Below are 24392 nucleotides of genomic sequence, written 5' to 3'. Positions count from 1 at the left end.
ATGGTCTGTAAGTTTTCTTACAACCAAAAGCATCACTAACAGGGCGGTAATTCCGAGCTTTATGAAGCTCTTCCCAAATCCACGATCTTTTTAGATTGTCCCAATATGCATCCATATCAGTTCCATCTTGCAATGCATTAAATGCTGCTTCCGCAGCAAGCATCCCTGCAGGGAATGGTGATAATTTGTAAGACATTTCTTGGAAAGTTGAAAAATGAAAAAAATCCAAAAACAATGATTTTAAATGTTCATATGTATGATACCAATGAAAATGGTGTTGGGATTTCTTAAAAAGTTATGAGATTTTCCCTCAGATGACATTCTTTAATTCATCATGTATTTAGGGGGGGGGGGTGCATATGAGTGCATGCACGCGCGTGCAACGCAGGGACGTTTGGGTACCCATTATATGTACACTATTGAATTGATCATTAGAAGCTTTGGGCTTTGGGGATGTAGCCAACATCCGGACTCTCACACACACATAACATATAGCTAGGAGGCATCACATGATACCCAATTAAAATACCGACCTTTTTTTTTGTTCAACACAGCATATGTACACGCGGGGCATCAGCTGTCGATTCTGTGGAACCCATTATGAGATTGGTCATACCCCAATTCTCCCTATGAGATGATTCTATCCATCTGATAGAAATGGAAAACTGCAACTACGGTCCACACATTTAAAGGGATAGGATGACTAGGATCATCCCTTGGGAGAGATTTCTGGGTAATTCCCCATCCACTATGGTGCCCATCATGTGAATGATATGCATGGCCAAAAGCTGGGGCCCACATGTATAGTTTGTTGATATGACCAAATGCTCAGTGGAACATTGTGTATTTCCTCTAAAGATAAATGAACAATACAATTGCCAAGCGACAGTAAAACAGAAGAGGAATCAAAGAATTCAATAAATATAGAAATGAAGATTACTACCTGATTTCATGGCAGTGTGTGTTCCTTTTATTTTCGGTACATTCAAGAAGCCAGCAGAGCATCCGATAATCGCTCCTCCGGGGAAGACCGGATTTGGAATCGACTGAAATTTAATATCAAACACAGCAATTGTATAACATGTAAAATGAAAATGGAGAGAGAGAGAGAGAGAGAGAGAGAGAGAGAGAGAGAGAGAGAGATTATTGAAATGGGAGGCATTTGATGCACCTGGAAACCACCTTCATTTAAGGAGCGAGCTCCATACTGGAGAACAGTTCCATCTTCCAGCAATGGTTTGATGGCAGGGTGATGCTTCAGTTTCTATGTAATAGCAAGAGAATCAAGAAGAATGTTATACATAAATGGCTTCAGATAATCTATTAAATATATGCATGAGTACGTGTTACCAACCATCAAGAGTTCCGGACCCCATATGGTGCAGTATTTTCTGACGTGGGTATGTCACCCGCATGCATAAAAGCTGTTGCTGCACTCATGTCGGACCCTTGTAGTCAAAGTTTGAAAAATCAAAATCTGACTGCGACATGAAGGCTCAGGTCCGAGTTGAGTCCACATTCAGTTAAGTTTTTCAAATTTAACAAGCTTATGAAGAAAATTGAATTTTCAATTTTTCCAGTACCCAGATCGAATATTTAAGCACCCAATCAAGTTTTTATAGATTTTAAGAACAACGAGTTACCATCCTAACCCAGATGAAGCCTTCTCAAACTTTTAACATGGATGCTGCAAAAAAAGGCCGTCACTTGTCCTTGCTGAAAACATGGATATCCAAAGATGAAAAGTTCAAATCTAACCCCAAATATATTGAGAATATGAAAAGGGTATTCTCAAAAATGGTAGTTTTTGTTTTATCTTTGTAATTATGGTAGTAAGAGCACATGTTTCTTAATTCTTATTGCCATATTGATGAAATGCTGGGTTTACGGAAACTGTTTCATTGTGAAAATATCAACAAAGATTCACTCCCCAATCTTGATATTTTGCAGGAAAAAATGTGTTATAGTCAAGGAAAGCATATGTGAAAATCACCTTCTATAAATAAGAAAGCCTTTTATTGGTTAGGTATAAGGATCATAAAAGGTATGGATCGGGCTTGGCACAATTCTCTAGAAATTTGGTGGCCATGGCTTGGCTCAAACAAAATATTGGCTTCTTTGATACAGCTGTACAGGTTGACATGAAACAACCCATTCACAACCCTAATAATGAAGCAAATATTAGGGAGGTGATGTCAATAGAATTCAATTTTGTTTTTTGTTTTTAAAAAGCATGTATACAAGGCAAAAAAAAAAAAAAAAACCACCAATGTCACTCAAATTATTATTTGAAATTAAAGTATGGAAAAAGGGTAAAATAATAACGAGCATTTAATTACCTGGAACTCATCATATGGACTCAAGTAGGGGTTGTGATAATTCAAGGCAACCACCAGGCCAATGGACACCTGCATCCCCAAATCACCACCACTTTATAGCTGGAAAATTAAAGAGAAGGAAACAGATGGAAAATAAAGGAGGACAAACATTCACAAATAGCGGCTAAGATCAAGAGGAAGGGCCACACAGGGTCATCTCTATTTTGGTAGGATTTCAGATTTTTTTATTTTTTATTTTTTGTCATTTTGAGCTTTTGTAGGGTTATTTTAGTCATTTCCTTTTAATTGTTAGTTTTTAGTTATGAAGTTAGGTTGTTCGAGTTAATTTTGATTAGTTGGGGAGGGTTAGTTGTGATTAGCAAACTAAACAACGAAGATTAAAGATTAGTTGGGATTGTTCCATAAATACTACATTTGAGAGATTGTAAAGGGCTTTTCAATTTTTGAAATGAAATTTGATTTTCCCTCTAAGTAGAGAGAGAAGATTCCCCTTCTCTTGCTCTCATTGAGATCGGGTTTGATCGACCCTTGAAATAAATCACAAATCTCCCAATCTCGGAGGATTCCCGATGGTCTGCGCTAGACTGGATGGAATGGAAGATATAGGAAAGAGAAGAAAAATGCAAGGAATAGGAAGGAGAATGATGCTCTCTCCAAATGGACTAGAAGTTATATGAAAGAGAAGAAAGGTTGTTGTTGGGAGTTCACGGACTTGAGAAAATATGCCAACATAAAAAAGAAAGCCAGTTGGCTATAAAGCAAAACTCGAAAACAAGACCAGCCGGACTAGTAGTTCGAGACAAAGAAGGGTTAAGACGGGTGAGTTTGCAATGGAATGCAACAAAGCCTGCTTTTAGCCTTTCAAATGAAGTCTTCTCTCCTTCCATTACATTGCTAATGTCATTAAGCAATGAATGTCCCTCCTTTTACGCATGAATAAGGGAGGTTGCCTTATTGCCTAGCTAATCGCTATGAGCCATGTGGTTTACCGAGTTGTTGACTCAAGTCAATAAGATGTTGCCACATTGGAGTCACAATAAGATCTATCCATCAGTACTAACCAAAATGGATCCTAATCTAGACAAGATTTCGCAAAGAAATTTTACTAGTGGTAGAACATGGGGCGAAGCTTGGATGGAGATTCTCTATCGATGAAGGAGCTTTGGGAAGGCATCAAGGATAGTGGTGAGCATCTTCAGACTGACGAAGTGCTCTTGGTGCAACCTTTTTTCCTTGTTTTTGAAAGACAACACAATTTGATTATGAAAGAAAAAGAAACGGAGCAACAAGAAGGAAGCACCCAAAACCACCTACACCCGAGGACCATTATGTGGAATCATTTGCACCTAGACACAACAAAAATTGAAACACCTCCTCATATTAATCCCTCTATGCAACCTTTGTTGAAAGTGCCAAGTACAAAAGACTGAGCCCCTGCTATGATTCAGGCAAGGGGCCTCTGCAGCAGCAATGTTGTCATCCTTAGAACAAAGTCTGTTGGATTTGACGAGTAGTCTAAGTACCAAATTCCTCATTAGATGAAAGCTATCAATGAGGACAGTCAAATTTGGGGAACGCTGATGGGGACATCTCGCGCACACGCACGCCCCCCCTACGCACCTACGCAAGGAGGGCCCCACAATCAATCTGGATCAATGATGACGTCCAGGAAGGGCCTCCTAGTTAAAGGACTGTGTTTTAGTTCCTTGAAATGGACCCAATCATCATGTGGATCCCACCATTGGATCTCATGATCGTGACTCACTACCCTAGATGATCTAGGTATTTTGAGTTTTACTTATTATCGTTATCAGGAACATCGTGAACAATTTAGATTGCTTTGATTAGTTGTTATTTTTGTTATTTCATCTCTCTAAGTAATAGTGTGCGCACATGGCACGGCTTTTGGGGTATAAGGTTTTCTTATAAATAGGCAACCCCTTGTAGGTTTTTTTCTCATTAAAGATTATTAATAAAATTCTGCGTTTTCCTGCTTCTCTAATTCTCAGAGTTGTAGAAATCTAATTGAGTGTGAAACCCTCCCTTCTTCGAAGGGCTAACTACCGTGATGCGAAGCCACATCTGTCCCAAATCGCCCCCACCTCCTACCCTCTATATTCATCCTCTCCTACACCATCCAATCTTCAAATTCATCTTTATTTTGCAATCAATCCTTTTCTACAACAAATTTCCAGAATCAAGCCTTGCAAGAGGGCCGAAACTTCAGTAGAGCACCGTGCTCAAACCAGTGATTCGATTGCCCTGAAACTTGGTGTGTGGGTGGCCCATCCCTAGCCGACCAATACCTAGCTGGCCCTTTTTGGGTTCGTGGGCCCCATACACATGCGGGAAGCAATCCACGCACATGCGTCAAGCCAGCCTACTATCCACATGTGTAGACTGATTACAGGTTTTCTCTCTCCTCTCTTTCACTCCTTTATCACCTTATTTCCCTAACCCTAACCCTAGATAATCCTAATTCCTAAGTCCTATTCCACTTTTTTGCAAACCCTAGGTTTTCCGATTTGAAACATATGAATCCCTTGGATTGGGAAGTAATCATTTGCTTGTGTGGATGAATCTATTCTCCTTTGAGTATTGTTTGGTTTATAATTTTAATTAATTCAGCCCTAACATGTGTAAGCTTAGACCCTTGTAGATTCCCCTTGTTGAATGCTTGACTTTATGTGGGATGTGGAATTTTTGTGATTGTTCTAAAATTAGTATGATCTAAAGCTTGAAATCTTGCATATCATATTTAATTTTCATGTCCTGCATCAAACGCTGACAATCTTCACAAGCAAATAAGTGCCTATGAACTTCAACAAAGGTGGGAGTTTGGTTCTTTTGCCTAGTCGAAACACCCTCCGCATAGAATCTACTTAAAAAAATGCATGCAATATGCCTAATTGGTGTAGCCAACAAATGTAATTCATCAACTGTACACGGTTATATCAAACCGTCGCACCAGATCGCACACAATCCAAGAATAGAGATTCTTCAACTGAAAAAAGGAAAAGAAAAATTAATGCAATAATCAACGAAATAATCAGAGCTCTCACTAGTTTTAATGGCCTAGATCACACGTCCCACTTATGAAAATATGCACTTGCACAAACCTAGAGAATGGTTGATGCCCAAGGCTTGTAGAGAGGAAAAATGTCACAAAAGCTACTGGACATTTTCTTTATATTGAGTTGCATATGGAGGAAAACAAAAAGAAGCCTTAACACTAATTTGGGTTGTATATTAAGCATAAACTATGGGCTAGATGCTATAATCTCAACCCTACAATCTTAAATTACATAGAAATGACTAAAATACTCATTTGCTTAGATGAGGAAACAAAAATAAACTAAAATTCACCCAAAAATAAGATAAATTTAATAACTAAAGATAAATGCCACTAAAAGACTCTTCTGTGGATTCAAAGTGATATGTGGCTCATTGTTGGATCTTTGGATTTGACTCATTATAGAAGATCTTTGGGCCCCTTTCCATGCTCTAATCCATCCTAAAACTCCTCAACAAGTATGTTAGCCAGAGCATTTGATTGTCCATGTCGTCATCATTCTCTTTGGGCTAGGAAGGACTTGATCTTGAGTTTGATCCACCGCCCGTTGCCCTATATGATGTGAGATCAGCAACATTAAACACGTTGGAAGTATTCATTCCAGTGGATGGTAACTCAATGTGATAGGCAGTATCATTAATCCGCTTTAAGATCTTGCATGGGCCTATCTTTTTCTACTTCAACTTGTTGTACCCACTACAAATCTTTCTTTCCACATGTAGACCCACAAAAGCTTTCCTCTCTTCAAAAACCACCTTCTAACGTTATCTATCCGTGGCTTGCTTATAACTTGTGTTGCCTACTACTATCTACTTGCTAATTTGTTCATGCACCTATCAAACATGAGGCGTCAACTCATTAATATCATCAAGCACCTTAATCATGCTAAGTGTCAGTATAAGATCGAACACGTTTGAAGGAATAGCACCATAGACCCTTCAAACGAGCTCTTCTCAGTAGTGTTTGTAGTACCAATACTATTGGCCAGTATCGCGTGGGCCCAAATACGAAACAGCCCGGAACTCATTAGACTTCCGTATATCACATAAGATACTGGAAAATATCACATTGTATCAATGAGAGATCAATATAATGCGATATTTTGATGATATCGCAATTAAAAACTTGTTGGAATTAACGATGCATGCAATAGTATTGTCAATACTAGTCGCAAGACCTCCCTTGTTTTTTCGAAGAAAAAAACAAAAAAACTCCAAAACCCCTAAAAAAATCGGATTTTTTTTCCCAATCTCTTGCTTGTAATCCATCCCCAGCCTAATTTCGACCAACCCTCTTCCATTTTTTGGAGAAATATAGGGATTTTTTTGCAAATATCAAGATCAGAGTGGGTGGGCTTGATTTTCAAATGGTAAGATTTTTCAGTTTTAATCCTTTTTTTTTTTTGTAAACCACTTCGAATCACTAGAACTAAGATGGAAATCCATGATTTTGCGTGTTTTGTGTGCTCAATCATGGATTTCAACCTCTGATTTGTGAATTTGAAGAAAATGTGATAAATTAGGGAAAATCCATTTTTTTTCTCCTGATTTACCCATTGAAATTGCAATTAGAGTATCGATAAACTACATTAGACATGTTAGAGGCTCACCTATAGATTAACAGAACATTTTGGATTTTAAAAAATAACTTTTTAATTAAAAATATCAACAATATTTTTTCAAAAGATTTAGATTGATCAACAGTCATTTAGTCTTAATTTGCAAATGTTCATGAGTGTCAACAAATCCTAATATTAGTTACACTCTAATTTATAAATTTGTGGAAATGAGGAAGTTAGAGAAATTCCAATTTTTTTTCAAGATTGAAATTCTGAAAATTCCCCCACTTAACCCATATAAATTGCAATTAGAGCATGGAAAAATCACAATAGATATATTGGAGGCTAATCTACGGATTGATGAATGTTTTTGAATTTTTTATTATTTTTAATTAAAAATATATATAACTATTTTTTAAAACCCAGATTGAGTTGTGGTCATTTAGCCTTAATATTTACTTAACATTAGATTTATAAATGAAATGAACTGATTTTGAATATAATTGCATCACTTATGTCAAACAACGTAATCTAGGACCCTATATAAAGAAAACATATTATGTGCACTTGTTTTTTGTGATCTTTTGATTACCTAAATGTGTAATAATGTCTTTTTTAACATCCTTGAAGTTTTATTGAGAAATTCGACCAATTTCCCATTGTTTCCCAAAAACAGCAATATATTATGTGATACATCCAATATTTACCATGTGATACCCGACATTTCCGTATCCCAAGGGTGTAATTAATCCGTTGATAATGATACCGAAAACACTGCTTCTGAGTAGTCATGTTCTTTGCTCGGTTATATGCAAACTCTGCGTATGGCAAGGTTAAGTCCCACTGCTTTGGCTTGTCTCATACTAATGTGCACCACAATTTGCCCAAACTCCAGTTTACTACCTCAATTTGCCCACCGGTTTGTGGATGATAGGCACTACTAAAGAAAAAATGAGTGCCCAATTGCTTCTGTAATGTCCGCCAAAAATGATTGATGAACTTACTATCATGATCTAAAGTAATACTCTTTGGCACCCCATGCAACTTCACTACCTCTCGAAAATATTACCTTGTAATGTAGCATGCAAATCATTGATTTTTCTACATGGAATAAAGTGAGCCATTCTAGAAAATCGACCCACAATAATAAAAATAGAATCTTCACCACGCTATCTTCACGGCAACCCCAATATGAAATCCATACTCAAGTCCACCCACAATGTCTGAGGAATCGGTAATGGCATATATAATCCTACATTATGTGCAAGCCCCTTAGTTGTCTGATATATCCAATATCTTTACATATGCCTCGCCACATCTATTCTCAATCGTGGCCATAGTACTTTTCCTCAATAAACGTGAGAGTCCGATCTCAACCCTCATATGCCCCGATAATGACCCCGTATGAATCTCTCAATAGCTTTTCCCGAAAAGAACAATCCAAGACGCACAATCTCATGCCTCAAAAGAGAAAACCATCTTGTAAAGTATATTCACCTTGCTGCCCGCTCTCCATTTCGGCCCAAATATATACAAAATCCTGGTCACTGATATAGAAAAGGTTCTATGCGGTCGAGCTCATGGGAACTTCCATGAGGTCAAGCTGTGTGGGCCCCACCATGATGTATGTCGAACATCTACACTGTTCATTTGATGGGTCCCCTTTAAATTATGGGATATCCCAAAAATCAGCCGTATACAGAACTCAGGTGGGCCATACCATCTAAAATCATGTGAAGACATGACTAAAACATATAAAAGCACTAGGTGGGGCCCACCTGAAATTTGGATGTGTCTGAAACATGGTCTGACCCCTCATCCAAGTGGGACACACATAATGGATGGGCTGGATTTGTAAACCACATCTCGGTGGGCCCAACAAATGATTATGAATGTTTTAATGGAGGGTAACCCCTCTCAACTTTTGTATGTGGTGTGGCCCACACAAGTCACGGATTGACTTGATTTTTAAGCCCTAGGCCCACCATGGAATGGTGCATCTGACTGATGGGGTAGATGTTTGACATACATCATGGTGGGGCCCACACAGCTCGACCTCATGGGAAGTTCCCATGAGCTTGACCGCATAGAACCTTTTCCCATATATATATATATATATATATATATATATATATATATATATATATATATATATATCCACAAGTAATCAAAGCCAACCACATTGGCTTGCAACGTAGTTAATAAGCTCCTCTTGTGATTCAATGCATCCGCTACCCGATTGTGTGTGCATGCCTAATGCTTTAGAGTGAAGGTGAATTCCTACAAGTAAGATACCCATATCACATGCTGGCAATTAAGTTTTTGTTGCCCATTCAAATATTTCAGAGCCTTGTGATCAGAGAAAAATACAAACTCGCATTGCACCAAGTAATGCCTCTGTTGACGGAGAGATTGTACAATAGCATAAAACTCTACATCATATGTAGAGTATCGCACCTTTGGACCACTTCGCTTCTCACTGTAAAAAGCTATGGGCCAGCTATCTTGGCTGAGTATCGCCCCAATGCCAATGTAACCTTAAGTCTGGCAAGGCTAAAGCAGGTGGTTCTGTCAACTTTTTCTTCACTGCTTCAAAACTATTATGCACCGCGATAAACCATCCAAACTATCTCTTCTTCAACAATATGTCAAAGGAGTTGCCAATGTACTAAAGTTTCTAATGAATAGGCAATAGAAAGTAGCGAATCCAAAAAAAAAAAAAATGTAGTTTAGAGATAAATCAGGTTGTGCTCCTTGATGATGAGGACCTGGACAACCAAATGTTGATGGATCAATCTGATATACTTGTTGAAGAGTTTTGGGATGGATGAGAATGTGGAAAGGGGCCCAAATACGCCAAATCCATAGATCCATCAGTGGGCCATGCATTGTGGCATCCATGTTACATTTTTTGGTCAACAAAAGGGTTTTTAGGTTGCATTTACTTTAAGTTACAAATTTTATCTTATATTTGGACGAATTTTGGTTAATTTTTTCTTTGTTTACGTCTCACTTCAGTAGATGGGGACATTTTAGTCAATTTCCTTTAAATTAACATTGTAGGGCTGAGACTATAACATCTAGCCCATAGTTTATGTTTGATGTAGAATCCAGATTAGTGCTAGGGCTTCTCTTTATTTTCTGACATATAAAACTCAATAAATAGAAATGTCCAGCATCTTTTGGAACATTTTTCTTCTCTACAAGCCTTGGGCATCAACCATTCTCCAAAGTTTGTGAAAGTGTGTGTTTTCACAAGTAGGATGTGTGATCCGGGCCATTAAAACTGGTGAGAGCTTTGATTATTTTTCTGATTGTTGTATTGATTCTTCTTTCTTTTCAAGTGGAAGAATCTCTATTCTTGAGTGTGATTTGATGCAAGGGTTTGAGAATTATGTGCGGTTGACGAATCTCATTTGTTAGCTACACCACTAATCCAACCACATGAACTTAACTTCAGAACCTAATGAAAGCAAAGGTTACCTCATTAAGCATCTCGATAGATGAACCAACAAAGCAATAGAACATTTGGTTCTTTAAGCCCTAGGCTGTTAACTTTGTGCTAGGCAATAAATCGTTGCCTTATTCAGTTGGGGCTAGGGCATTTCTCATGCACAATAGAAGTAACATAAGACCCACGTACAAAGGAACATGGAGAAATAAGGTTTTTTTCGAAAGACTAAGCTTCCATAAGTGGCACAGGAATCCCATCACAAAGCTACATGGCTGACTAAGGTTTCTTTCTAGACTCCAAGCTTCTTTTACTGTTCAAGAATGCCTATCTTTTTTTATGAGAGCTAATCAAATCCTTTGGACTCTTCAAACTATCAAAACCTTGAACTTGGCATTGGAACCTTCCATTCAAATAACTATACTATCAAAAGACAAGTGACGAAAAATACAATACATTGAAGAATATATCTATAGTGTGAGTTTGTTTAGCAGATGCCAATGGAGACTGGAGAGAGATCTCTTCACATGCAAGGTTATTCTGCTGGTGTGAAAAAAAGAAGCTTGCAAGAGCATTTGTGAAGGCTAAGAAAAATACAAGTCAACTTCCTGCGTTGGCTCTCTTATTCACAACTCAATAAGGCTATCGTTTAGCAAGGCATAGTCAACACTAAGCAATATTTCGTTTCATGCTTATATAATCTTACATTGGCCCAAATTCACCAATTTTGCATAAAACTTCAAGCATAGGCTCCAGGAATTATCAATAATGAGGGCAATCAATCATCAAAATGCTATATGTTGATTTATTTGTGGCTCCATTAGTTGAGAATTTCATTGCTTATTCAGTTAAGAAATGAAAAAAGAAAAGAAAACGGGACTACCTGCCTATCTTTCATGTGGTAAAGAAAGGATCCCCCATATGTCTTGCTGTCCAATGGCCAACCCAATGTGTGAAGCACGAAGCCAGGTTTGTGCTTTCTTTCATCAATTTCCCACACCTGCAAAAACCACATCCTCATATAGAGTCTTTTCTCTTCTTTTTTCTTTTCTTTTTTTCTTTTTCTTTTTTTTTTTTTTCTTTTTTAGTGTGAATTGAATACTAAGCTATAGATATAAAGAAGAGAGGCATTCTCTAGATATAAGAAAGGCATTTATCTTCACTCTTTAGAAGAAAAGTATATGAGTGTGATTTTTATTTTTATCATGTAGCCAACCAGGACTCCATCTCAGGTCATGCCTTGGATTACAGATGAACTCACCAACTCAACTCTCAAGCAAGAAAAGAGTGCAAATAGCCAACATATTGGATATCTAGATTATTCCAGATTGGAAGATTTCGGGGGAAATCCTGTCCATGGCGGGACCAATCACATCAACAGACATAGGCCACTTGTATGGATTTATCAGGAGATTCAGGACATTAATCACAGATGCATTAGAAACTATTCCTTGGCATTGAAGCAACTTTAAAAGAGCATAGGAAAACAAGATCTTAGAAAGGATTTGCATCGTTTGGTGATATAAATGGAAAAAAAAGAAAAAAGAAAAAAGAAAAAAGAGTACCACCTCTTTGATACCCAAAGCATATGTTTGATGTTGTGCATGCCCCTTCTCTCGCAGTTTGTGGTCTTTGATTATTTTCTGCGAACATCATAAGAAAGAAAATGCCGCTCAGTTAATGAGTTAGGCTTGAAATATTGACGTGAAAAGTTTGGAGGAAAAAGTAAAAGCTACAGCCATGCTTGCATTAATCATGAAAATCACTTTTGAGCATACCTCAGATAATGAACCTCTGCATCCTTCAGCAAGAAGTGTAATTCGCCCTGCAGCATTACTTCACAAGTTCAATTTACTCCAGCTTAAGGGGCCACTAAAAGATCCGTCTATAGAACAAATAAACAACGGAGAATGTAATGGCTATGTACCCACTCTCCCACACATGTGACCTGTGTGTGTAAGATCTGGACCATTCATCAGGTGGGCCCTGCAGTATATGTGCAATGACCAAAATAGGCCTGTCAGGTCATCACATGCACGACGTGTATGTAAAAGGTGGATAGTTAAAAGGCACTAGCCATGATTCGATGTAAATGTGTGTCCCAATTGAAGACAAGACTGGCCTGATTTTCATGCCACAGCAGACACTGTGGAGAGCACCTGGTGAACAGCCAGGGTATGGCACATGCATGCCACATTGGCACAAGTTGGAGTAGGATTACCAGGGCTCCAAAACAGAGAATAATGATATTGACACAAATCTGCAGAGAAAGAATGACACAGTAGATGCTAGTTTCTCAACATAATATGTTCTTTGATTACAAATAAGGGAAAGGCCAATCTCGTCATAGTATAAGACTGGTTCTAATAACAAGTTTGTTACCTTGGAAATGCTATCAACACTCAATCTGACTGCCAAGTACACCCATCAAATCTACATTTTTATATGCAACAGTACAAGATTTGTTCTCCTTCTACCATACAACCGAAGGTGGAAAGAATGGGTGTATCAGAAGCCTTGTAAATAGCAGCTCCCTAAAGATTTCATACCGATAACTAGTTGGAAAGTCTAACATAATCCATGTGATGAATAGCAAAAATGACACCATATGAAAACAGATAAATTGAAACCCAGTGACAAAAATAGGCATAAAGAGACCGGTTTACCAAGAAATAATGCCATAACTAGAAAGAGAAAGAATGTGGCTAAATTGTCATCACAGTTGTCATAGCCTAGTTCCAGCTATTTCGGGTCAGCTTTCTCATGATTGCTTAGCAATGAAAAATGCGGCTAAATCATCATCATCATTAAAGGATTCTCAGAGTTATTTGCGACTAGCTTTAGGAATCATGTTCTGCTAGTTAATCCTATAGAAGGCCCCATCTTTGGAAAGTGAACAAGCCTTAATATCCATTCTTACCACACCAATCCTAAGTCCTTTTGGGCCTTCCTCTAGTTCTCTTTTTCAGGCCATTCAACACTTATCAGTGTTGCCCTCTTAAATAGAGATATCTTTGGTCTTCATCGTACATGACATCATGACTGAACCATCTCAATCTGTCTCCATCATTTTATCTCCTAAGTGGACTGCGTCTAGGCTGCTTTGAATGATCTCATTCTTAATTCCATCCTTCCTACTCTTCCCTTCATCCATCTCAACATCCACCTTCCAGTGATCCAGATAGTTCATGTGGTAAGTCCCACCTTGGATGGGTGATGCTGAAAAAAATTCTACCATTGGATATCCTACCTGATTGATGTTCACAAACAAAATATAGCCAACAGTCTACATAAAATTCAAAATCCACTAATCGCTTACCTAGGTAATTCAATGGTGGTGATTTTTGGTCCATCTCCCATCCACCGTGGTCCCACCACATGAGCAGTCTGGATCATTGAGATTGTACCGGATATTGGCCCAAATGAAGACACCATTAATGCGGAATGAGCATTTTATAATATCTCAAATCTAAAACATGGGTAACATACTGTATACCGCATAGCATATGAAAGTGAAGGGGGAAATGGCTGAAATCCAGCATTATTGACACAAAGATGGAGCCCATATGGAAAAGGAAAGAGAGAAAGGTATGCTTCTAGGGCTATGGTTGCAATATAAGAGGAAATAAGGTGTGTGCACACATACATACGTATGTAAATACATACATTCACACATACATACAGAAGTGAAGATGAGATGGGAGAGCTGGACACAGAAAAGGGCTATTGGCCGCAAATCATGAGAATAGTCAGGCTAAAGAGCTTGACCACCATCTGCTGAATTGGAGACAGGTCAGTGGTCTGGAACATCCCAACATTTGGGGTTAGGAGTCCTATATAACAGTTACAGATTTTTAGGTTACACTTCCAATACAACCAACCATTTTCTAATAATCTCTGCACTTACCTATGTTATGCAGCTCCACCATGGATACTAAGCCATGGGCATGGGTTTTGTTATTGGTAAGCATTCAGATAAGACTGCACCATGTGACACTTCAAAATGAAACATCATAGCTACAGCACCTTTTTGAAGAGTCTTGGTAGCAAGGTCAGCTATGGGCTTTTTCAAATCTACCCCAGAAAGAGAATGAAATTGAATGAGACCCAATTGATGTGTATTTTGCAGAAGTGGAGCCATTTGCACATGGTGGTACATGCCAAATGCACCACTGCAAAATGCAGCACAAAATGGGATTGCGGTGATAATCGGCCGGACATTGTATCATCCCATTGTCATGGTTAGTGGATGCAACCTCCCATCTGCATCGAGCAGACATTCCAAACAGAAATGTCGGAAAATCTCAAACAAAAATAACCCTGATGATCACGTCACAATTACTTGAAAATCTAAAAACAGCTTTGAAAATTTTATTTCAGCAGAAGACATCATTCTCGATATAATTGATACGCAAAAACGTCAAGAAGTCCTGCCTTTCAGTTCCACACCACGCTGAAATGTTTCTCTTTTCGAACCATCTTTAGCAACACCCATATCATTAGTTCCAATCCCAACCACCTTGCGGTTTGCATCATATAAAATCTGCCCAATGATCAAATTAAAATGAATGACATTTTTGCATTCACGACAGATTCCCATATTAGAAAACGATTTTAGTACCTCACTAGCAGCAAAGCCCGGGTATATCTCTACACCCAGTTCTTCAGCTTTTGTTCCCATCCAACGTGCTAACTGACTCAAACTGCAGCATTAGTAGCATGAAATGGTAAATATGAAGCCTTTATAAAAAGGTGAAGAGAAGGATTTGTAATAGAAACATGAAATCACATTGAACTTTTCATGGTTTGTGATAGAGATGATTCTAGCTGCGAGACACCTGCGATAAGGTTGTGTTGACATAGTGATACTTAAAACCTGGGTTCCAAGTTATTTCCACCTTACATAAGTCTACTTTCTTTCTTCTTCTCTGTCTTTTTTTTCTCTTTTTTTTTCTTTTTTTTTTTTTTTTTTGAAGGGTAACAGGAATTTTATTAAAATAGAAACAAAAAAGAGGAGACAAGAAGGATGATGGGAAATCATCCAGCTAAAACAAGGAAGAAGACTCCCCCACCCCCCACCCAAAAAAAAAAAAGCACCCTGAAAAATGGAAATATCGGGAAGATATAACTAGTAAAGTACTACATATTGTAATGATATTATCACAATATTCTTTTTTGCATTTTTTTCATGAAAATAATGTTTTATTTTTTTTTCTTAGGCCTTTTCACCTTTAGTTTTTATTTATGTATTGTTTACTTGTATCCATATTTTCTTTTAATTATTTTATTTTGCACAAGGGTAACTCTCTCGAGAATCTTCAATCCAGCAACTGTCAGTGTAGATTAATGGTAATTTGTTGTCTCCCTCCCTCCACTCACACACATATTCATACACACTTGAAGTGTCAAGAGAGGAAGATGAACAGATAAATCAATTTTTTTTGTCTGCTTGGTTGGTATATTCTAATGTAATGTAGGCCAACTACATACCTTATCACATAGTTTCCTTTATTATCGAATGGGGATGGAAGTGAAAATGCCCGATCCTTTGTAAGTAACCAAAACTTATCAGATGAGACAGGCACTTCAATTGGGGCCTACAAAACATTGAAGGAAATAGATAAGAAGTACATGATGATGATGATGATGATGACGATGACGACAACAATGATGATAATGACGACAATGACAATGACAATGATGATGATCATGATGATGAAGATACAATTTGTGCATTTGAAGAGATGTGCTTCCTTGTAGAAGCACAGGATCAAGACTTTCCATTTTATTTTGGATTTAGAAAGGTGAAAGACAGCAGGCTATTTAAATAATTGTAATCCGTGGATCACATAAACAAATAGAAAGAGTCAATCTAACACAGAGTATGCAGTTTGGTAATAAAGCACACAATCTCGTTCACAAAACATACTCCGTCCTCTCTCCATTGTGGGAGTAGTTCATCCAAGGCCCGAGGCTCAAAAACATTCCCTGAAATGATATGAGCACCTGCGAACATATGCAAACCATCACCAAAATGAGCAGAAGTAGCCAGTTCATTGTTAAATAGCGAACTATGAATAGTATAGGATTCAGAAGAACAAAGGGATGGGCCATCTACATTTCACGGTTCACAATATATGAAGTGCATCCAAACACTATATATCTGACGATTTAAAGAGGAAATGTACAATGCCAAGCACAAAGTAGTGCCACTTTCGTTGCCCATAAAAAAGCATCACAACTTTGATAGGGATCAGCAGTTCAGCAACAGTGACTGTTCATCTGGTGAACCCCGTGATGGTTGATGCTTCAAAAGAATCTCCCATCAGAGATTCATGGCCGTCCCATTGTAGATCTGCAATTGGATCATCTAGAAGAACATCTGTTGAAAAAAACAATTAACTGAATGGGAATGCTCGACGGAGGAGAAATTTGGCCCACCACCCACCAGTGGTGGAACTGCTTAAGTTACTTACCTGTATGCAGTGTTCGAAATATCGGTATCGCATTACGTATCACATTCTTGGGATACGGATACGTATCGGTTATTGCATGGGATATATCGGTTGTATCGTGGAATGTATCGCTGTTGTTGGAAACATGGGGAAACATTGGGAAATTGGTCGAATTTTTCAATGAAACTTTGGTGATTGTTAAAAAAGACATCAATACACATTTATAAATTAAAACATTACAAAAAACAAGTATACATAATAGGTTTTCTTTGTATTGGGGTCCTAATCTATGCGTTGTCTAACTGAATTGATGCAAGTATATTTTATGTCCATTCAAATAATTTATAAATGTAAGAAGACGTGTGGAAACACAAGCAATACACTCAAAAGCAAACGAAGAATCACTAGATTAGGTTACATACATGTTTGATTTGATGTTTGAACACAAAGATTGCAAACAATTTGCAAGAAATTATGAAATTTTGATTTTTTTTCAATTTTTCGCAACTCGGCCCATCTCCTCCAAATCTTGAAATTGAAGCTCCCAATTCATGATTTTTCATCCAAAACATGAAAAATCATGGATTTGTAACAATTTGACACTAATTTAACATGATTTACAAAAAATAAAAGGACTGAAATTCGAAAATGCTCACCAGATCGAACATGTGGGATATATCGCGTTACTTGTGCGTTTCGTATTGCACTAGTGAGATACAAGATATATCGTGGGATATATCGGCCGATATCGTCGATATTTAAAACACTACCTATATGTTGCTTATAGGTGGAGTTCGGAGGAGGAATCTTACAGGTAAGTTACTCTCAACCTGTAACTAAGTCTTAGGGAAATCTGTAAGAAAAATTATAAGGCAAAGAGTTATGTTTTCACTTACAAGGGACTTTCTTATAGGCCAACAGATTCTTTTTTTGAATTTGGCAAAGGAAGGGGAAAATGCACCTGCAACAATATGTTTCGTCCACTTCGCAAAAAGGTAAAGTGTCATCAGCAAACTGTAAATGGCTAGTCAAAAGGTGTAAATTTTCCATCGGAAATCCTTTAAAGAGATCAATATCCTGGCCACAAACTAATGCAAAGGCATTTTCACACCGGTTTCGAGTGGGGTGGCTTGTGGGATGCAAGGGCACACTCAGGGTGGGCGGCCCGTGTGAGGCGGGTGGCTCATGTGAAGCGGAACCCATGTGAAGTAGGGCCCACGAGGGGGTTTCGGCCGAGGTCCTAACCCATGAGATGTGGGGCTTAGGCTATGAAATAAAGGGATTGATTCACAATGCTCTATCAGTTCAATCTTTTAGAGCAAGTGGTTAATTGTCCTACATCAATAACACTCGAGGGCGATATGTTGTTTGACCAAGAAAACTCAATCATTCCCATCAAAAGATCAAGCAATCCATGCGAGGACACCCAACCGCAAATGCTCTTATAGAGGAAGAAATGTCAGAACCATTCGATTTCTCGTAATAGAGCGGCCCAACATTAAAGTCACCACACACAACCCAAGGGAGGCTCCATTTTCCTTGAACAGAAGACAATTCCGCCCAAAACATTGACCTGTTGGCTAGGGAACAGGGCCTGTAGACCCTAGAGAGTAACCAGTGAAAACCAAATGGTTTACTTAACAACACATTGACAGAAAATTGCCCGATCCAACTTTCTTCCATGGATCGCAGAGACTTATCCCAAAGAACAATTATTCCACCTGTTGAACCACTAGCATTGAGGGCGATCCACTCAATTCCTTTTCTTCTCCAAATGGAATGGACAAGACCTCTATTCATCGTGAGAAGCTTTGTTTCTTGCAAAATGATGACATTTGCTTTCGATCTAGAACACATTTCCTTGACCCAAGATCACTTATGGGGGCAACCTAAACCTCTCACATTCCATGACAAGATCTTCATTGGTAGACCAATCTAACCCATCTGCCTTTCTGTTTCTCTCAAGGAGATATCTCTGTCACTCCCGTATCTCCCACACCAAGCTTAACCAGTTCCCTATTGAGTTGGGTATGCCTAGGAGTTCTAGGGGGAGAAGTCCCTTCCACTGTGATTTTCAAACCTCTCTCTGCCACAAGCTTAAACAGAGCCAAGTAGTCGTCGTCGGAATCACCAAACACCACCCGTAGAAGCCTGCCAACATGCCCAACGGCATCTCTAATCCATTTTTTTCTTTTGATAGCCTCCAGCAGTCCTTCTAAAACTTCGGTCGGGATCACAGAAGGATTCAACTTCCCTAGGGGAATAGGAAAGCTCTGATGGTTGAAGGCAATCCTAAAAAGGGGAACATCAAGGGCTTCCTCTGGCAAAATCCGGGCATGGTTCACACTTCTTTCACCTTGTAATACCAAATCAGGCTAGAGATTGACCAAGGCTAAGGGGCAGACAAGGGAAGGGGATAGACCCGCATCCACAGAAGACAGAGACATAGGGAAAGGCATAGACAGGGTTGGGAGAAAACATCCACCACGGAGCAGGAGAATAGGGACTTAGATCGGGGACCTTCGAAACTTCAGACAAGATCAAGGTTGAAGAGGTGAGGAAAACATCCTACATGCTCTCATCATCTGAGCCAATGGTCGAATCATTCACACCATCATCTTCGTCCCTAAGGTCAAAGTCTTCTGTTGGCGTCAATCTGAGAGGGGGAGTCTCTTCCACAGAAATTATGGGGCAGAGCTTCTGAGAGAGACACGTGAGAATTTTTCCTCGTGTCACTCACTTGGCCCACATGGCCATGAAGGAGCGAGACGATAAGAGGTTGAGGAGACGTGTCTTTAGAAGGCAGGCGGCGAGAAGACATGGACGACTCTGACGTTGCCATCGCAGCAGACTTTTGAGCAGACAAACCAAGCACAGGGCTCGAGGCATTCTCGGGAAGATAAGACAAATCTTTCGAGATATTGTGTAGACGATACATGTGTGAGATGATAACAATTGTCCGATATTTCGGGAAAAAGAAAGGGGACTTGTTCTGATTTACCGTGAAGAGGAATATTGTCAAAGTAGATGAGATGGTCGAGGGGATCGAGAGACGATTATGACGGGTGAGAAATCCAATAAGAGATTTCATCTCGCCACCCCGGTGCTACGCGTCCACCATTGGACAGAAGAGAAGTTTGTTGTCATTGTATGCACGTGGCAAGCAGATCGCTCATGTTAGGCAGCTACAGTGGTGCTCCACCAGACACTGAAAATGGTGGTCCTTCATGGCAACCGGCTGCACTATGGGAGCAGCAAGGTTGAGGAGAGCTGGCCATTCCGGGGACGACCAGAAGGAGGCTTCCCGAAACACTTTGATAGGGAGAAAAAGGCCGCCTGCCTTAATTTTGATTTCTGCAAGAATCCCCCCGGATTTCCTAACCCTGATCTGTAGTCTGGCGTATCGAAGCTTCTCCTAATTCGTCATTGCTCAATCCACTTGCACGAGATCACCAACACAAGAAGCCAAAACCTTACAAAACTCCTTGGACCAACATTCAAGAGGAATAAAAGGAAATATAAACCAATCTTCTTCAGATCCCAGGAAAGACCAGTCAGACCAGGTTTGCATTCCTTCCATAGGACCCACTCTGTTAGAGTTGGCCACCGTCACAAAGTTCTGAATATCAAGCCAGGTTGGAAAGCAATCCAGACAATGTTAGGAAGAATCGGCCTGAAACTAAACAACTGAGGGCTAAAACCGTAAAAAATGTTGGAACCATAGAGGCAAATCATACAAGGAATAACCATGACGAAGATACACCACCCCGGACCATTTAAGAGAATGACACACTTTGGTGAAAGTCATTCCTCTATCACAGTTAGGAACAATCCAGACCAATTTTTGATGATATTTCCTTGCATTTACAATGTGGAAGTGGCCTTCAAGTTGCAGTTGTGCTCCTTCTATGTAGGTCAATATTGTAAACAAATTTTGGATTGAAAATGAGAATTTGTAGTTTCCTTGTTGCTGACATTAAGTCATTGTTCCACATTATATGTATTTTGAATATGCAGGCCCACTTTTATGGCCCACTTGATGGTTAGTTTAGCCTACGAATCAGCTCAACTATTCATCTAGATGGGCATAGCATTATTGCATTCTTTATGCCGGGCTTTCTCACGTGCTAATCATATTTTGGAATGATTCTCTACTCCAAGCTTTGTTTGTTATATAGCTTCTTACTTGTAACTAACTTACAGGTTACACAAACACAAAAACCAACTTACCTATAGGGCCTGTTTGGATGCCTGTAAGTTGGGTAAGTGGGAAGTTACTTACAGGGAAGTCACTTACAGGTGGTGTTTGGGGGAGAAAAATCACCTGTAAGTAACTTACAACCTGTAAGTCATTTACAGGCAAATCTACCAAAAATTTGCAGGGGGATGGGGTGGGAAGTCACTTCCCTGTAAGTCACTTACAGGTTCAACGGTCAGATTTTTAAAAAGAGGAGAAGAGGGAGAAACACACCAACTCACCAAATCTCTCTCCATCTTTGCAATCTCTCGCTGCAGTTACTGCCTTCCGTCTCTTCTCCTCCTAAAACGGTAGGGTTTCATCTACCCTTTTTTTTCTAAAACGGAAGGGATCGCGTGCTGAGTATTCAGGGATTGTGGCCTGTGGTTGGTGATCCTGTAGATCGTTTATCTGGTTGGTCTCACTGTGGCCTGTGGTTGGTGATCCTATAATGATGTACGCAGTGTTAGTGAATCTCTTAGATTGCACAGTTAGAATGCAAGTAATTTAACGATCTACATCGGTGTTTGTGAATCTCTTAGATCCTGAGCATCAAACTCCTCATTAGAGAATGAGAAAAACTTTGATGATAGAGTGGGATTGATGATGCGCTGGCCCTTGGAAATTACATCAGATTGCACAGTTGGAATGCAAGTAATTTAATTACTATATTTTCTATTAATGTTTTTAAATTTATTCTCAATGCTTAAATTGAGTTATTACTCCATATTATAGATTTTTTGAATTCGTGGGCCCACTTTTATAGCCCACTTGATGATTGTTTTAGCTTAATAATTATTTCAAATATTCATCTTGATGGGCTTAACAAAATAACATATTTGATCCCATGTTTTTTTATATGATTATAACATTTTAGAACGATTCCCCAATCTAAGATATGCTCGATGTGAATATACAGCTTTCTACCTATAAGTAACTTACAGGTTATCCAAACAGAAAAAGTAACTTACCTGTAAGTGACTTACAACTTACATCCAAACAGGTTACCTGTAAGTAACTTTCACCTGTAAGTCACTTACAGGTAAGTCACTTACAACTTAAAAGAACTTACAGGCATCCAAACAGACCTATAGGTAACTTACATCCAAACATGATTACATGTAAGTTACTTTCACCTGTAAGCAACTTACCTGAAAACTTACGAGCATCCAAACACACCCTAAAAGAATCCATTCTAACTTACTCGTGGTGCATTATAAGCTTAACCTACGTCTACCATAATCCAATAATGAAGCATAAAAGCTTACCCACTTCAGCGCCTTTCTCGACAACACAAACTGATAAATCAACATTCTTTTCTTGGCATATCTGCTTCAATCGTATCGCCGCTGATAACCCAGCGGGCCCTGCTCCAACAATGACGATATCATAACTTAAAGACTCTCGACCGGTTTCACTGCAGAAACTTCTTGACTCTCCAACGGAACCAGTAACTAAAGAAATCCCATTTCTGTTTCTGACCAAATTTCTGAAACCGGGGAGTTTTAGAGAAAACCCATTTCCATTTCGGATTGAACTTCCGAAATCAGTGCATTTTGGAGAAAACCGACTTCGATTTCTGATTGAATCCTTAAACTCTGCGCATTTACAATAAAACCCATTTCGATCTTGGATCAATTTTTCGAAATTGGCGGGTTTTGGAGAAACCACATGTCGATTTTGAATTGGATTTCCGAAATTTGGGGGTTCTGTAGAAGACTCAGACGGAAAGAACCGGATTGGAGATATTGGTAGAAGGAAACGGAGTTGGATTCGTTGGGAAATGCCTTGATTGGTGGAATTTCTAAGAGGGGTGGGATTGACGAAAGACGTAGATGAAAGGTGGGGGTGTAGACAGAAGATCTTTGAGCTGAGATTTTTTGAACGGTTGGATTTGGAGGAGAGTGAAATGAATCTTATCATAGTCGCTGCTTCGTTGGGATTTGATTTGAAGAGGCGCTTTCACGCAGACAGATTAGAACAAGCCGTTTATGCAGTTTTTATGATTCTAGAAAAACTTTGATACTCCGGCAGAGTATGCCGGATGATACGCAACCCCATGTGCCATGCAAGTTACTCAAGTTAAGCCAAACAATGATTTCAGCTCAGATGTATCATGGAGAAAAAATTATGCCTATTTATGTTTACACCTGTACGAGCACAGCTAATTTGGCACGATAAAATGCCACCATGTATTGACACTATGTACAAATAGCTTAGAGTAGTATGCATGACTACGGTTGAGAAAGGCGACACATGACGAAAAGTGATTCTCCCACGAGTAAGTAACACATGCGACTGGGTAGCATGTTCAATGTCAATGCCGATCTCTCACAATCAAGACATACATACATGACAACTATGTCAGGATCTGAAATCAGCTAGGATATAGTACGTAATCTCAAGGAGGACTAACAAGGAAACTTGAAGGTAGCCACCCGCACTTCCAGTCATATAAGGAGCAACTGACGAAGAACCAAGCACCAGGTGAGCCAACACAACATTGTTCCTTCTTAGGTTTTTTAAAATTTTAGTGTTATGCCCACAACTTTTATTGAGCTCTTATTGCAATAAGTTGAGAGTTTAACATAGCTTAAGTACACTATTGTCCAATGCTACGGTTGCAATACGCTTAAAAGTATTGTAAATATTTAGCAAATATATAGCATAATTGTTGTCAGATCTTGATCAATCGAATCCATACTTGAAATATCACAACCGTTACATTATATTATCCATTTATGTTAATTATGTGTTCATATGAATGATTGTAGGTAATATATCTTTTATTTTCTCTACTTTATTTTATGTTATTGCTAATTATACTATCTTAATTTCAAATTAATATATTATATTGCATTTATTTTAATTTTATATATTCATTATTATATTATTGAAAAACATAAGGACTACAATTACCATTGAAAGGAAAAAATCTCATTAAAAAATACTAGCACTCCCCTTTTGAATTGCTATAATATTAGTGGTTGGAAGCATTCAATCATATTTGAGTTGAGTTCAATACATATGAATTGTTCACTTAGTTAAATATGGACCGTCCATCAACACATGTGATATCATGTTTAAATTAACTGCAACAATTTGATAATCGATAAAGTTTGTGAACATTTATTGATAAACAAGTGTCCACAAATGCCGGTTTATTTTGAGTTAATTTATGCTCATGTGGGAAAATTTATGAGGGCATGCGTATCAAGCACCGTACACGGATTGATTATCATAACTCCCCATATGATTTCATCTCTATACACACATGAC

The 24392-nt window shown here is 38.7% G+C and overlaps 1 protein-coding gene across 1 annotated transcript in view; it reads right to left on the bottom strand.

Moving 5' to 3' along the window:
* LOC131240163 (electron transfer flavoprotein-ubiquinone oxidoreductase, mitochondrial) overlaps positions 1 to 23184 on the bottom strand; it is a 30744-nt gene extending 7560 nt beyond the window's left edge. Inside the window, exons 1-12 of the mRNA XM_058238239.1 lie at positions 22382 to 23184; positions 16351 to 16427; positions 15912 to 16018; positions 15043 to 15124; positions 14856 to 14964; positions 12200 to 12246; positions 11990 to 12064; positions 11305 to 11421; positions 2340 to 2408; positions 1172 to 1264; positions 944 to 1046; positions 41 to 165 (exon numbers count right to left, since the gene is read on the bottom strand). Coding sequence (XP_058094222.1) covers positions 41 to 165; positions 944 to 1046; positions 1172 to 1264; positions 2340 to 2408; positions 11305 to 11421; positions 11990 to 12064; positions 12200 to 12246; positions 14856 to 14964; positions 15043 to 15124; positions 15912 to 16018; positions 16351 to 16427; positions 22382 to 23036 — 1659 coding nt within the window. The 5' untranslated portion in view covers positions 23037 to 23184. The remainder of the gene's footprint in view (positions 1 to 40; positions 166 to 943; positions 1047 to 1171; positions 1265 to 2339; positions 2409 to 11304; positions 11422 to 11989; positions 12065 to 12199; positions 12247 to 14855; positions 14965 to 15042; positions 15125 to 15911; positions 16019 to 16350; positions 16428 to 22381) is intronic.
* Positions 23185 to 24392: the final 1208 nt, after the last annotated feature.

The sequence above is a fragment of the Magnolia sinica genome, chromosome 3 (assembly GCF_029962835.1).
Source record: "Magnolia sinica isolate HGM2019 chromosome 3, MsV1, whole genome shotgun sequence".
Taxonomy (NCBI): domain Eukaryota; kingdom Viridiplantae; phylum Streptophyta; class Magnoliopsida; order Magnoliales; family Magnoliaceae; genus Magnolia; species Magnolia sinica.
This window is presented reverse-complemented; position numbering and strand designations above follow the sequence as displayed.